This window comes from Channa argus, chromosome 10 (assembly GCF_033026475.1).
Source record: "Channa argus isolate prfri chromosome 10, Channa argus male v1.0, whole genome shotgun sequence".
NCBI classification, from domain to species: domain Eukaryota; kingdom Metazoa; phylum Chordata; class Actinopteri; order Anabantiformes; family Channidae; genus Channa; species Channa argus.
The window spans coordinates 18,848,383-18,861,414 of record NC_090206.1 but is presented as its reverse complement, the minus strand read 5'-3'; the positions used below and the strand labels follow the sequence as shown (position 1 = coordinate 18,861,414).

General features: G+C 39.2%; 1 protein-coding gene across 2 annotated transcripts in view; it reads right to left on the bottom strand.

The window, feature by feature from the left end:
- Positions 1-11,480, bottom strand: part of glra4a (glycine receptor, alpha 4a) — a 39,529-nt gene extending 28,049 nt beyond the window's left edge. Inside the window, exon 1 of one of the 2 annotated variants that reach the window (XM_067519441.1) lies at positions 10,925-11,480. In XM_067519441.1, the coding sequence (XP_067375542.1) occupies positions 10,925-10,992 (68 nt within the window). In that variant the 5' untranslated portion in view covers positions 10,993-11,480. The remainder of the gene's footprint in view (positions 1-10,924) is intronic. The other variant, XM_067519442.1, reaches the window with a different exon arrangement.
- Between the last annotated feature and the right edge of the window lie 1,552 nt (positions 11,481-13,032).

Here is a 13,032-nt window from a genome sequence, read left to right as displayed (position 1 = left end):
TATAATTGCTTCATAAAGATGTCTGCAGCCTGACTGGTTTAAGCAGAGCCTGTTTCAGATTTATTTTCACGTTCGGAGTTGTGCCGGGTTGGTTTTGGACCGAAAGCCCACCCCCATAACATGATTTCAACAACTACTGTAACACAAATCTATTCTTACAGGGAAGACAAATGCCTGCCAGGCCATTGATTGAATGGAGAGGCTGGAGTTAATGAAAGGATCGAGAGAGGACCTAATGGACTCACGTACTTTGTGTTAAACATGGCCCAGACTTTCAGAGTTGGAAACTTCACATTTTGTCCTCAGCCTGCCAAAAGGTAAACAATCAGTTACATCGCTTAGCCTGAAGTGTCAGCCCACCACTGAAGGCTGTCTAGCTACTAGATGCCATCAGTACCATTAGTATTTCCTTCTTTTTATAGAGGAATCTAATGTCAGAGCACACTGTGCAAGACCAAAAGCACAAATGCTTTCAGTAAATGCTCCAAATTCAGAAAAGGCACAAGTTGAAGAGGTCAGTTATAGAAATCCAGCACAACAGTAAAATATTCAAACTGAGAATAAATCTGTCTAAATATTTATACCCAAATAAGATTCATTTAATGAGAGTGAGATTGGAAGAGTCATAATCATAACTTTGTCCTCTCTAAGGCATACTTTCTATAAATCTGTGCACTAATACTGCCCCAAAATATCCTGAGACAAAACCTATTCATTTTTTTATTACTTGGGTACACTATGATTATAATTATTACAGCTTAATTTAGCACTTCACAGACAAGGACGACTAGTCATCTTACTAGAAAAAGAAGAAAAACCTCTCAGAGCACAAGGGATTTGTGGATGTATGTGATCTGTGGAGTCTTATCCTTAAAGCAAGTTTCCACTGTGTATAAAAGACCATCACCAGCACACGTTTGGCAAACAAACCACTTACATCATAAGTCTGCATTATTTATGAAACTGACCACTCAAAACATTTTTGGATTTGTTGTTTGTACAGCGCAGGGAGCTAAATGGCAGTGAGGTAAACCTCTTAATTCAGTGCAACTCTGCTTCATGCAAAGGAACACATGAACATCAGTGAACCTACCAAAGTTTGTGTTACTGAGAGAGAGTGTGTGTGTGTGATTGTAAAATGCTTCAGACAGGCAGACCTTTTACAATTTGCAAGTGTATTTGTTTCTTCCTATAGTTTGTCAGAGTCAAAGTGAGCCCTGATATCAGGCAGTAATTCGTTCAGAGTGTAGAAAGATTACGCCCCACATAGTATCCCAACAAGCAGAACCCTCATTTCATGCTGCCGGAGAGAAGATGGCCTCTAACTTGAATTGTTATCTGGCAGAACACAGCTATAACCCCCCTCAACGACCCTTTCAACCTCCTTTACCACCATGACTGTTACGCTGTGACAGCTTCTGTACCAGTGATTTACCACACTCAAGCGTAAACCACCACTGACAAACCTGTGAAAGATGACTGATTATTGACTCATAGTGCTCATGTTGAAACTGACTTTATAAAGCAGGATACTTCACAGTTAGGCCTGAACGATTCAGCGTGTTTAATTCGTTTTGGTAATTTAACAGAACGCAATGTTGTAAATAATTAGAAGATTTGCTGCAGGCTTCACACGCAGATCAGCCTCACCTGACCGTGGAGGTAGTGAGGCAGAAGGGATGAAGAAAGTTAAAGACACAAACTACTCCAACTTTGGTGCTGGTAATCATTGTCTTAAAGCCATATGCAGAAGCAAAGTCCAATGTCAACCAGCAGGAGATGGGAAACTGTTGGATTATATCAGTCATTTGGGGGAAAAAATGCAGTAATACCAGAAATGTCCTCAGCATTTGACAATTTAATGACTAAATGCACTTTTTCTAATGAAACGCTACCAGAGACAGGTATCAGCTAACAGGCATCAGTGACATCAAGTGAGTGAGAATCATTTCAAACCAAGTTGGACCCAAACTCAAAGTTTTTTTTAATTGGGTATAATGTCAAAGATGGTTAAAAAAAAAAAAGGAGGGTGGGTTATAAATGAAAATGCAATAAATGCCTTCGAAGATAACAATCTTACCTTCTAGTATGATTGGGGTTTAAAAAATAATAAAAATGCAGATGTAGTTTGCAAAGATTATGCCTCTCAAATTCTTGGAATAATAAACTATAGATGGTTTGATGGGTTATATTTACAACACGGTACCATCTTTTGATAATATATTGTGTATTTATTTGTACAAATTAAAATGATGTTGACCTCCCAACAGGTCTTAGCCTGACACCTTTTCGCCTATATGCAGCTTGTTGCCTACTGGTAGGTTCTGTTCAGGCTTCATTATGGGTAATCACAGGTGTGATTACAACTGATAACAGCTGTAATTGTTGTCAAATCAGATGAAATTTAATTTTTAGCTTAATATAAGTGTAGTATGCTTGACTACTGTTGACTTTAGCCTGTATTATACTGTATGGCTGATGAATTACTGGCCTTAAATTACTGATTGTAGCATATTCACTCCAAAGGGTTTAGTTAAAGAGATTTTGATTCAATTACAAATCAGATCTTCAGTTTGACTTTACTGGCCACCATTTCTTTTATTATGAGGACTGGCTTTCAGAAGCCAGGCCTTTCCTTCTCCCCAAAAGTGAAGTTTAATCAGCTTGCACTTTTATGGTCAGACATAATGACATGATTGAGGGTTTCATAATGAGCCCCGACTTCCTGTTTCTAATTGCAGAGAACATAATGACCTACAGTAGTGAACCTAAGAGCCAAAGTGCTGCTCTAGTCAATAAGTGACCATTAATCTGACAAGGCCACAGAAGAGAGTGGAGAGGTTCACTTAATTGCATTAGCCTACCACTGGGGCATACACTTTGTTAGTAGCGAGAGGTTCAAATAGCTAGTTCAAGATCAGATCAGTTTCCTTATATATAAAACAAAACAAAAAAACTTAGGACTTTGCAGCTGCAACATACAACTGATATTACTGAATGACAGATTTATTAGTATGCATGAGTGTTTTTTTTTTTTTAATCTTGGGCACCTCCTGCATGTGTGTGCAGCAGGAGATTTGCACCAAGCACAGAAACACATTTTATCTGAGCTTCTGTGAAGGCATCCCTCTAATTGTTTGGTAGTTCCCTCCATGACTAATGGGCAATGTTGCATTGCAATGCTCTCCCAGCTTAGTATAAGCCAGCTACATATCTGTGGAGTTTAAAAGTTGACTCAGAGGGGATGAGCATCAGTTACACTTCAATCATGTGTTTATTATTCAGTGGCTTTGGGGTTTTGAATGCAGCTGGCATTCAAAGGCACATGGCTAAGTGTGGGCAAGGGAAATTAAGGAAATGTACCCACTGCTCTTCCCAAGTGGAAAATGTGTGTAAGATGCCACTGATTATAGCTTTTAAAGTCATGGTGAAATTCTTAATACAAGAACAGTTAGAAAAGACAGTTGGCTTATTTCTAGGACAAAACTGCTGACTTAAACCTCTTAACAAACTAAGATCTCAGTAAAATCTGCAATGTTCTAAGATCTGCAAAAGGAGGCTGTAATAGATATTTTATAAAATGAAAAGAGGAAAGGGGCACATGTGGCTAGATTGAAATGGGCAGAAAACCATCAGTCACATCTTAGCCTGAGGTGTCAGCCTAATACTGATGGCATTGCCTGGCTACTAGAGACCATCAGTGTGCTGTCACCTCCACCATATATTCAAACACAAATTTAATGCCCACTGAAGCAATGGGCAGATCAGACATCACTTTCTTGTCATGGACTTTAGATGTGTGGCGCATGTGTTTGTGTGCATGCTGTAACATGCTGTGCATGCTCATAACAACTTATAATCAGGAGGGAGGTCAAGTTTTTTTGAGTGTTGCAGAGACTTTTTCTGACTGCAGACAGTTGCACAAAATTCAACGGAATTTAAGGTTACCAGCAAAAAACAAAAAATCTTTGTTTATCTTTTGATGAAATTACTTTGTATACTAAGTCTTCATATTTCATTGATAAGTATACAGCAATTGTTCGGGATGGTGAGGATTGTGGTGAGCGAACCGTCTGTTTGACTCCTGTCTCCAGCTTGGCTCTCATTTTTTTAAGTCATTAACTCACGTAAACATCCCATCTGTCCTCCTTTCACGCTTCCTTTTCGTCAGCACTCCTTGCCGCCCTAGTCTGTGTGTCAGCCAAGTGTGTGGGGATTTCCTGTGTTTTCAGAAAGGATAATAAAGCCCCCAAAGTGTCTGATAGTCTGGCTCAAGGTGAAATCGCTGCTACACACAACTGCTATTTTCTTCTACTAGAATGTACAAATAGAATGTACAAAAAGAAATATCCAGCATGTGACCAAAACAACTTCTTTACTTTATTTAATTTCTTATGTGCTTCAACTACAATTTAAAAAGGTGCTCAAAGGGCTTCTCAACTTAAGACTTCTTTCAGATTGACTCTGAAAAACAATACTGCCTACTGGCAGAAATGGCATTTACTTATCCAAGTTTCCACAAACACATTTTTGGACAAAGCACATTTCCAACTTCTTGTGGGCTGTAAAACATTTGAAAAGAAGGCACACATCTCTCTAATGTTTACTAGCCTCCAGATATTACTTGCTACTGCAGATACTTCTACACCAGCTGGGACTACCATCAGAATTTAATTAAAAGCTAGCACAGATTGTTTCCTCGTCTGACAACTTTGCTTTTGAAGTTTGAATTGGCTAAAATGTGTTCACTTCTCCCCAAAATGTTTTCTGCAAGGGACATTTTCTCTGTTGTTCAGCAGTTGTTTCTTTTACACAAGTCATTTTAAGAACATGCTGGTTTTTAGCCTCTCTCTTTATGAAGCTCTTATTGAACCTGTAATATAGTTTTAAATTCAATTTGTAGTCGGATATCTTGATGCACGATGAGTGTTACAGCAGCAGAAGCTGCAATGTCTTGATCAATTCCTTTAAATCCACTGTTCACATCAAAGTGTCTTTGCAAAGAATCCAGGTTGAAGGCAAATTAGGGATGTACGGATTACTTATTGCTACTTGTTAAATGGCCATATCAGGCAAGCTAACCACTAAGGTGCTAGGAAGTCAGGAATATTCTAGCACTAACCAAATCTTCATAGCTTTAGGAGCTTTATTTCTAGTTTTGCATTTTGAGTTGTGTTCTCCCTCCTTGCTTTTAGATCTCTATTCACCTGAATAATATAGCATCTAGTTATGGAAAAATGCTGGCTGAGCTAGAAAGCATTCTGTTTAAAAATTGGAAAGTTTGCTAATTATCAGCGCGATTAACTCCAGTCTGCAAATGATTCCTCTTTTGTTGGTCAGTTTACACCTGGATTCGGACAGTGGGTGTAAATGAAGGCAGTGGTTTTGGCAGAACTCTTTATTTTTGGATACATCAGTTCTGCATTTTATCAAACGTTAGCCATTCAAGTCAGTTTGCAGTTCGGTCACTGGCCCAACTGTTGGATTTACTTCTGCTCATATACAAATTCACAGATTATGGCAATAGGAATGAAGTGAATTAATTTAGCTAACAACTATATAAAAAAAATGATAAAAATGTACTTTAGTTACTATTTCAAAAGTAAAACCACCATATTCATTTTGTATTTTTAGCATTCGTGGGAAAAAGCTGTTTCTGCTGCCACTGCAACCTTTTACCTACTAATACTTTATTCACTGCTCTTCAAGAAAAAGTTAGATGTGTTCAAGGACAGTTGTCCAAAAAAATTGCCTATAGGTACAAAATGTTATCCTATACTAAGAGACACCAGCCAGACCCCCAAAGCTTATTCCTGTCCCTGCACTTCATACTGTCTGCATTCTAAGTTTTCTGAAACTGTGCAGTTAGTGAGGAAAAATCTCAAACTTTAAGCCAAATTGCAATTACAGTATAAGATGCCACTGATAAAAAGGCCTGCACTCAGATAGGCAGATGATCTGGGGCATGAAGGAAACATATGAAGGGTCATCAATGCAATTTTTAAGAACTTTTATTCAAATGAGTGCATTTTATTCAGTTTTTTACAGAAAAATAATGAGGTCCCAACTTTAAGCACAGATATTTAAACATAGCTGCAAAATGGAGAGTCTAAAAGCTTTGCTCTTTGCTTATGAAATCTGACATTTAAAGTAGATTGAGAGATTTTAACATTTTCTGTTATTAAACAAAACTGGTGTCATAAAAGTATCTCTCTGACACATACGTCATCTTAATTGGGCCACTTATCCACAGGTAAACAAGAGACCTGCTACCGAACAAGAGAATGGACCCATGAAATGCAAATCTCAAAAAAATTTTGGAAGGGTGTTTTTCCCCATAAGTTTAGTGACACAACACGAAAATAATTCCACATATTTGAAACCAAATATGACAAATGGAACATGGCTCATCAGGGACTGAGGACTCGGTCTGTAAAGTGAAAAAAAAAATGTCTTTCCCTGTTGGATCCCAAACTGGGTTAGAGCAATTTTAGCTTGTATTCATCTCTAAAGATGTCACTCATAGTTTGCTTATTTTGATTATTCAGATTCTGAACCAATTTTCTGGGCCAGTACTGAAGGATGTGATGACTTTTATGATCAACTCAAGAAAAGCATTGTCTCTTCGAATATGTAAACCTACTGTTACCTCCCTTCTTCCTGTGCACAAAGAAACATATGCACTACCCCATTGAGTGGACGCCCAATAACTTGGCTTGTGAGGACGCAGCTCCATTGGATGTAAAGACTTATTCTTTGATATTTCCAGTTCTGACTCAGTCTCTCACTAACTAGAGGCAAGGACAGCAGGGAACCTTGGTGCGGTTCTCTGTCCTTGGCTTCAATGCAATTCACTACGCTTCCCTTTAAATTTGCCTATGAGATACACAACAGAAGAGCAGAGGACACATTTAGTATGCATTTACACAATTTGTCTGTTTGATATCGTGATCTCCACATACTGGTGAAGTCAGCATGTGTGATAGTTTTAAGTTTATATTTTATAAATGACACAGTATCTGTAGTTTACAGATCTGCTTTTAGACAGTCTTCTTATTCTTCTTAGGACATTGTTCCATAAAGAAAATCACACAAATTCAAACTGCAATTGATCATTTAATTGAATGGCCATGATTTCTTCTGGGGCTGGGCAGTGCAAGTTGTATCATTTTTGTTTATGACAAAATGTGTCAAACATTCATATACTGAGCCAAAGTTCATTATCCTGTTTACAATATGTGTTAATTCATTGGTATATTTCAATTCTATAGCAAAATTTGGCAAGTTTTAGGATTTAATTTTTATTTTTCGAAAACAACCTTGCTTGACAGTGTCTCTTTAGGCAAAGAAACACTACAAAACCCTTCAGTGCAAATGTGTACAGCACATCTAGTACTCAATAGGCATATTTCACAACTAACCTTTTGATTTGCCAAAGTAGAAAAACACAATTTTTACTGAGGCCTAAAGGTCGACTGGCAACAGTCAGACGTCAGTCTGTGGAAAATAAATGAATGAACAAATAGCTCGACTTTGCTTCTTTCCTGAAGCCAAACAGTTTGCTGATTAAGAGTAAGACTTGAAACATAATCTTGTATAGTATGGATTTCGCCTTTGTATGGTGGCCTCTTATGTCAACCTGTCCATGGGCAAAACCCTGAACCCTAGGTTGCTCCCATGGGCCAGGTAAGCACCTAGCATGTAAGCTGCTGTCGCTGGTGTTTGACTGTAGGTATTTATGTGAATCAGGAGCAACATTGTAAAGTGCTTTGGATACAAGTGGCATATCAGCTGACCATTTGCCATTCAAAGATCCTACAGTAACAGGTACTGGATCCACACTGGCTTTAACACTGACTTCTTTTAGTTTAATAAATAGAATAGCTTTTGTAGAAAACATGATTTTTAATGGAAGGTACTAACAAAGTGTGTGGATAATGTTGCCCAATACCAGTCATCAGATCAGCACTGACAATAAGTCCAACCCTAGCTTCAACATATCCATCCTTAAACTACTAGGGAAATGCAGAGTGGTGCAATGTAAACTAAGAGATACACCAGAAACAAGCAGCAAAAACCTCTTTTAAAAATCCAACTACCCAGTCTTCACATTTCAATAAATTGGCATCATGTGGGGGAAAAATGGCTATTTAGACCAACATCTTTATTCAGCCATCAGCTGATGCAACAAATAATTTTTGCCAAAAACGTCACTTTTTCTGAGCAAAATTCAACCCCAATTAAAAAAAAATAACTGGGACGATGTGTAAAACGTAAATAAAAACAGAATGCAATGATTTGCAACTCTCATTAGCCCATATTTTATTCACAATAGAACATAAACTAGATTTAGATGTTGAAACTGAGATATTTTAATATTTCATTGAAAATATTATCTCATTTTGAATTTGATGGCAGCAGCACATCTCAAAAGTTGGAATAGGGGCAACAAAAGGTGGGAAAAATAATGGCTGCAAATATAAAAAAACAAATGGAGGAGCTTTTGACAACTAATTAGCTTAATTGATAACAGGTCACTAACATGACTGGGTATAAAAGGAGCATTTCAGAGCCTCTCCAATTTAAAGAAGGGCAAAGGTTCACTAATCTGTGACTGTCTAAAATTGTGGAACAATTTCAGAAAAATGTTCCCGGACGTAAAATTGCAAAGAGTTTGTAGATCCCACCAGGAGAAGAGTCCAGGTGCTGAACTGGCCTGCCTACAGTCCAGACCTTTCACCAATAGTAAGAAAAATCTGGCATCAAAGGCCCAGGACTGTTAAGCAGCTAGAATCCTGCATCAGACAAGAATGAGACAACATCTAAACTCCAGCAGCTGGTCTCTTCGCTTCCCAGACATTTACAGTTGTTAAAAGAAGAGGGGATGCCAAACAATGGTAAACATCACCCTGTTCCAGCTTTTTTGAGATGTGTTGCTGCCAACAAATTCAAAACGAGCTAATATATTCCATGAAATGGAAAAATGTCTGTTTCAACATCTGATATGTTGTTTATGTTCTATTGTGAATAAAATGTGGATGAGATTTGCAAATCATTGCTTTCTGTTTTTATTTACATTTTACTCATTTAATTTTTTTACATGTCTGTTATTTTCTGTTATCTTTTTAGGGTCAATTTAAAGAAACCTACTGAGATCTCCCAAACAACTAAGTAAGGCAGCAGAATATGTTCAGATACCCAGACAGATTCAGAGCATTTTTACCTGGCAGACATCAATTATTGCATCACTGCCAGACACCCTGTAACAGTGTCTTTCTCCCACACAGCTCCTCTAACCCTACTATGACTACAGTATATGAACTTTAGTTATTTATTACACTATTCGTTACTGTTCGTCATTTCTCCTTGTTGACTGCCATCCAGTATGAAACCAATACCAATCCACTTGTGCACTATTTTACTCAACAATAAAATCTTCCAGCACCTCCTCTCATCCCCCATCTCATCTTCTCTTTCCAATCTGAACAATGTCTCTCCATCTCTCAGCCCTGTCCCCCACTTCACTAATCTCCCCACCGCCTCCAGCTAAATGAATCATCCTCTCAATTTCTTGTTCACATTTCTCTCCATCCCAGTTTGCTCCATTACCCCCCCAAACCCTCCCCCGAACACCTCCATCAGATGTACACTCGCTCTCCTCATCCTCCTCAGTCCCTTTTCCTACCCTCCTCCCTCTCATTCAGTCCCAACATGGTGAGCAGTGGGGCTCATAGGAGAGCATATAATTTCTCCAAGGAGACAGTCAGTTGACTGCTCTCCAGGCTATAAGAGCTGCTCTCCTCACCCCTGGGTTCACAGAGTCACGGCTCTGTTCCGCTCCAGGATTATGCAGATCCTAATTCCCTTCCGCTCAAACCTGGGGTTGGCAGGGCATGAAATAAGGAAAATGTTCACTGCAAATAAAAGTTTCCAAGAGGAGGGACAGTGGGAAGCAAGGAGGTAGAGAAGGATAAAGGAAGAGAGAAAAAGAAGCTGGGTTCCTGGTGGTAGTTGTGAGTTAATGAGAGAATAAAGAGACATGAGGTGAGTTGTGGGACAAACTGAGAGAATAAAGAAAGGAAAGACAGTAGTGGGGGTTATTTTGGTTTCCCTCCTGAGACACACACTGACTGGAGACTTGACTCAATTTCCTTACAATAATTAAGACACTGCACAAGTGCCAAGCGCGTTCCTTGCTGTTTCTGACTGCAAATGGCACCCGGTGTATCTTGCAGTAAGCCATGAATGAGTTCATTTCGCAGTGAACTCTCTGTTCACATGTTGGGGAAACTGGTCATCACTCCACAAATATGATATCACACACTGGAGTCTAACGTTACCCTTTAAGAATAAAAAAGCCTCGGACCAACCGTTTAAGCCAGGTGGGAATTCCACAGGTAGTTTGCCACCGGAGCAGGCTTTAAGGCAACATTGTATATTTTTTGCAGTTGTTGTTTTGAGCATGTAGGCTTTTACGAACAAATTAACAAACTGCAACCATGTTATCAATTTGAGATTTTTGAGAGTTGGTGAGAAGAAGGAGGAGTTCAGTGTGCGTAAAAAGCTCGGTATTTTACTGTGAAACCATGGCCACGTCTGCTCGCACGCACCGCTTTATAAAATCCCGTGTTTCTGTCGTATTTCACGTTTAATGGCGTGTTAAATAGCCAAATTATCCATTAACAAATAAAACTGAAGTCAAATACTTCATTTGCACCAACATTGCACACACATTTACGCACAATCATGCATCTCTACACTGCTGCAATCACGTTTAAAAAAAAAAAAAAAAAGTCAGTCAAATTACAGATGTGACGTGAACGCACACTTGAGAATCGATTCCAATGGTGGAAAAGTTGATGTAAAGCAGAGAAAACAACTCGTACAAACATGCCCCCCAAAAGAAAATGTCAGTGCGCCTCACCTGATAAAGCCTCCTTGGAAAAAGCAGAAAGACAAGACATACAGAATCCGAATGACCTGTGGGAGCATCCTCTGGTTCAAAATCTCTCCTCAGTCCCGTTGAATAACTTGCAGAAAATAATTTCGGGAATCAGCAAATCCACTGAGCGGCTTGTGAGACTGGGCTAGAGGAGGAAAGCATCGTCTCTCTCAGTGATCCAAGCTTGTCTTTGGGGAAACTTCTCCCCCCTCCCACCAATTCCAGAGGGCTGCACGCATCCACACAGCGGGCTCTCTGCTTTAAGCTGCTGGACAGCACACTGGGCACTCAGTCTCTGGGTTGGTCCTTGTGTGGATGGGGAGTGTCGGGGTTGCATGTGCGAGTATGTTTCTTTGACTGTATGGTTTCGCTTGCTTTTTTTTTTTTTTTTTTTTTTTTTTTTTCCTCGTGTGTTTTCACCCCCATTGCTCAAAAAACTAAAGAAAGGGGTAAAAATCAAAAGGAAAGGTAGCTTTTTGTTTTTCTAGCTGCCTAATTAGCCTTAATTGGGGTGGAGTAGGTGGTGCTGTGTGGATGACCTAAGTTCCAGCTGCTTAATGACCAATGTGGAGTGAAGCACTAATAAAAAAATAGTTAGGAAATACTGGAGGAGGAGAAGGACTTAGGAGGATGATGTGATTTTTGTGAGTAGGAGTACAGCCTCAACAGAACTGGAACAATGGGCTGGAAAAGGGGCAGAGAAGCTTGAGACTTGAGTCTTTTTTTTCCTTAGCAAGCCTTGGGTCCCTTTGAGGCCACTAGAGGGCACAGGTGTAAATGTGGACTGCCTTTAAACGCCCTCAGGAACCCACAGCTCCCATCAGCTGTAGTGAGGGTTTTACCACCTTTCAGCTCAGTCTTATATTTAGCATTAGGCTGCTGTAGTCAGCATGGACAGCTGGATTAAAAAAAAAAAAGGAGGCGGCATCTTAACTTTAATTCTATAAAGCCTTCCTCCTTGTCGCACACTTTACCCGTAGTGCAATTTGACTGCTGACAGTTTAGTCAAAACACTCTGGTTAATGTTGCCTCATCGCTCTAGTTTCAAACAGATATGAGGACCAGGCAACAATTTAAACTTCATTAGCTTTATTCAACCAAGACTTTTATCTTTTCCACATGTGGGGAATACACTCTGTTTTCACCACCGGAGAAAAAATCGGTGTGAGTTAAAGATCTGCCAGGTGCCACTCGCACATTTAGGTCATAGATCAGTGAATCTGCACTTTCAGTATCCATTAAAGCGTCTGTATTAGAGATCACAGGCCAGTAACACAATGTAACCCATCACTCACAGGATCTAACTGTCACATCGCTTCTGTTGCTGTCATTCAGTGTTTCGGACAGGAAGCAGCCACTCTCTTGTTCCATTGCTCTTTTTACTTTATTACCGTACACTATTGCTCACTTGTTTCTCTTTCACTGAGGCATACAGTAGTGTTAAACATATATTAGACAGTAAAATCACAAGCCTCTTTGGCTTTTTAAGCTAATAATTTATTTACGGCAGATTAATGCTGCAGTATGAGCTGGCAGTAGAAGTCAAAAGTGTGAAATATATTTATGAAACATTTGATTAGAATGCCTCTCTTCATTTTGTCTGAGCTGAAATGACTTTGGTGTAATCGTATACTACTTTTCCAATGTCTTTTTTTTTTTTTGTATTATATTTCCTACCAGCTGCACAAACCTAAGAGACCAACTCTGTAGTGAAGGGAGCATGAGAGGATGAGGAAGGTTAATGTTGGGTAAGGAGATGTAGTGATAATGGTGACAACTTCTGTTGCTGGCAGCAGCCACACGGTTGTGGCTGCTCTCTAAAACAGATAAGTAGCAGTGGAGCTCTAACACAAAGTCTGATATCTGGGGCCAGAGATTCTCACTGAACAAAGAATATGGTCACCAACCAGATTTTCACAAAGGAAAGCAGTTCTCAGCAAGTTAAGGATATCATTAAATATTGTCCCACATGGCATTAGCTGACTGAGGGCTGGACAATACAGATATGAATTTAAGTTAATGGAAATTGTTTTATACACAAAGTTTAAATCTTTTATGTGATTTTTGTTTTTTTCAATCCCTCCCTATCC